Below are 3,190 nucleotides of genomic sequence, written 5' to 3' on the forward strand. Positions count from 1 at the left end.
TCTTGTACCATGAAATGGCACTTTTCCCAATTAAGCACCAAGTTCGTCTCCTCGCACCTTCTCAACACGGATCTCAAATTCTGCAAACACTCATCAAACATTGCACCAAAGATAGAAAAGTCATCCATAAATACTTCAAGAAAGGTTTCAATCATATCATGGAATATAGCAGTCATGCAGCGCTGAAAAGTAGCAGGTGCATTACAAAGACCAAAAGGCATACGGCGAAAGGCAAAAGTTCCATAAGGACAAGTGAAAGTGGTTTTCTCTTGGTCCTCAGGTGCAATAGTGATTTGATTATACTCCGAATACCCATCTAGAAAACAATAAAATTCATGCCCCGCTAATCTCTCCAACATTTGATCAATAAAGGGAAGGGGAAAATGGTCTTTACGGGTGGCATCATTCAACTTCCTATAGTCAATACACACTCTCCACCCCGTAACAGTTCTCGTGGGAATAAGTTCATTACTTTCATTAGTGATCACCGTAATCCCACCTTTCTTTGGCACGCATTGAACAAGACTTACCCAAGCACTATCTGAAATAGGATAGATAATACCTGAATCGAGAAGTTTAATAGTTTCAGCCTTCACTACCTCTTGCATATTTGGATTTAGTCGTCTTTGAGGTTGCACGAGAGGTGAGTTCTTTTCTTCCATCAAGATTTTATGCATGCATATCGATGGACTGATTCCCTTGATGTCTGCCACCTTCCAGGCGAATGCCCTTTTGTGCTCTTTGAGAACTTGCAACAATTTTTCCTCCATAGCATCTGTCAAAGCAGCAGAAATAATGACAGGCAAAGTGTTATTTTCACCTAGGTATACGTACTTTAAGTGCGGAGGTAAGGGTTTGAGTTCAAGGGTCGGTGATTCCTCGATGCTTGACTTTGGAGGGATCAAATCTCTGCGCTCTCCTAGATCTTCCAGTTTCATCCTCATCGGCCTTCTCCATGGATGGTTGGCATTAAAGTATGCCACTATTTCAGCTTTTTCTTCGTCCAAGTCGTCATCCTCCTATTCAGTTGTGAGGGTGGCTTCTAAAGAGTCCCCAAGAGCTTCCTGCACATAGTTAGACACGAGAGCATCAACAACATCAATTCTATAACAACTATCAGAGTGCAGTGTGTGCTTAAGTGCATTAAAAACATCAAAAGTGATCTCTTCCTCGCCCACTCTCAATCTCAACTTCCCTTCTTGAACATCAATCAGGGCCTTGCCAGTCGCAAGGAATGGTCTCCCAAGAATCAATGGCATCTCTATGTCTTCCTCCATGTCAAGTACCACAAAATCCGCAGGGAAAATAAATTTGTCCACTTTCACTAGCACATCCTCAATCACTCCGCGGGGGTACTTGACAGATCTGTCGGCTAGTTGTAAAGACATCCGTGTTGGCTTAGGTTCTCCCAATCCAAGTTTCCTAAATACAGAAAGAAGCATCAGGTTAATATTTGCATCAAGATCACATAACGCTTTATGAAAAAAAACATCTCCAATCATGCAAGCAATAGAAAAACTCCCTGGATCCTTAAGTTTCGGTGGGATCTTGTTTTGCACCAAAGCAGAGCAATTTTCAGTAAGATTCACCGTCATGTGATCCTCCAACTTCCTCTTATTTGCCAATATATCTTTCAAAAATTTAGCATAACTAGGCATTTGCATCAAAGCATCTGAAATGGAATATTGATATGCAATTTTTTGAATACCTCAAGAAACTTACCGAATTGTGCATCTAGTTTTGCTTTTTTCAGTGCTGCAGGAAAAGGTGGAGGAATAACAATTTTAGGTTGTGCAGTGGGTGCTGGTGTAGAGTTAGAGGACTTACCTTTGGATGTTTCAGAATGCTCATCCAATTTTGGAGTTTTCTCTTTTTCTCTTGACTCTAAAACTTTTCCACTCTTCAACTCGATGCCTTCACTTGCTCTTTTGGATTTGTCTCTGTGTTACTTGGCAAGGTGTCCGGCTCTCTACTTGCTATCATCTTGGCCAACTGTCCAATTTGTTTCTCGAGCCCTTTTATTGATGCATCTTGGTTTTGAAGTCTAGTTTCAGTGGATGAAATAAACTTAGACATCATTTGCTCCAGGTTGGACTTTTCTTCTCTAGGAGGATCGGATCTATACATCGGTTGTTTTCCATATGATTGTCCTCCTTGTGGTCGATTCTGACTGTTTTGACCACCCCATGAGAAGTTGTGATGTTGCCTCCATCCAAGGTTGTATGTTTTTGAGTACGGATCATTCCTCAGACGGTTGTGGACTCCCACTTAGTTCACTGGTACCTCCTCATTTACATAGAAAGGACCACTGTCTTGACAGTCCTTAACATAGTGCTCTCCTCCGCATTTTTCACAAAATATCTCTTGCAGGCGCATCGCTGTCCCGTTTACGTTCATGCTGTCTATTTTCCTGTTGAGTGCTTCTAATTGTGCGGTGACAGCTGAAAAGTCACTTACCTGGTGTACTCCTGCATTCCTTCGCTGAGTGTTCCTTTCAGATTGAGGGTGATAGCTGCTAGCAGCCATCTCCTCTAGTAACTCATACCCCTCTTCGGCCGTTTTCTTCAACAGATTTCCGCAGGCCGCATCATCTATCATGGTTCGGTTAGATGAAATTAAACCATAGTAAAAAGTTTGGACCACTAACCCAAGAGGCAACTCATGATGTGGGCATCTTCTCAATAAGTCTTTGTAGCGCTCCCAAGCCTCGTAGAGTGACTCCTGCTCAAATTGAGAGAATGTGGTTATGTCCGCTCGCAGCTTCATGGTTTTTGATGGAGGAAAGTACTTCAAGAGGAATGCCTTGCCCATATCCTCCCAAGTTGTGATTGAACCTACAGACAAACAATTCAACCAAGATCTAGTTTTATCACACAAAGAGAACGGAAACAAACGTAGTCTAACAGCATCATCTGAAACTCCATTAAATTTAAAAGTATCGCAAATTTCTAAGAAGTCGGCGATGTGAGTGTTCGGATCATCTAGCGCATTTCCCCCGAATTGGACAGTGTTCTGGATCATTTGAATTATTGCTGGCTTGATCTCAAATTGGTTTGCCCTGACAGTTGGTCGCACTATGCTTGGACGTGCTCCATCAAGCGATGGTTGCACATACTCAAGCATGGGTATGCGCCTTGGCTCTTCGATCCTTGGATCTTCGTGATGCTCCTCCTCACGTTCGTTCCTGTTC

At 42.5% G+C, this 3,190-nt stretch overlaps 1 protein-coding gene and 1 pseudogene across 1 annotated transcript; one reads left to right on the forward strand and one right to left on the reverse strand.

Moving 5' to 3' along the window:
• Positions 1 to 1,019: 1,019 nt before the first annotated feature.
• LOC142550052 (uncharacterized) lies at positions 1,020 to 1,502 on the reverse strand. The gene has a single exon (XM_075659294.1). The coding sequence runs from the start codon at positions 1,500 to 1,502 to the stop codon at positions 1,020 to 1,022; it is 483 nt and encodes a 160-aa protein (XP_075515409.1).
• Positions 1,503 to 2,656: 1,154 nt separating this feature from the next.
• LOC142550391 (small nucleolar RNA R71) lies at positions 2,657 to 2,746 on the forward strand (annotated as a pseudogene).
• The last annotated feature ends 444 nt before the right edge of the window (positions 2,747 to 3,190 follow it).

Source organism: Primulina tabacum, chromosome 6 (assembly GCF_025594145.1).
Source record: "Primulina tabacum isolate GXHZ01 chromosome 6, ASM2559414v2, whole genome shotgun sequence".
Classification (NCBI taxonomy): domain Eukaryota; kingdom Viridiplantae; phylum Streptophyta; class Magnoliopsida; order Lamiales; family Gesneriaceae; genus Primulina; species Primulina tabacum.

What these genes read in the sequence shown, in the direction of transcription:
- LOC142550052 (XM_075659294.1), bottom strand. Translation starts at nt 1,502, where the DNA reads ATGATTGGAGATGTTTTTTTTCATAAAGCGTTATGTGATCTTGATGCA.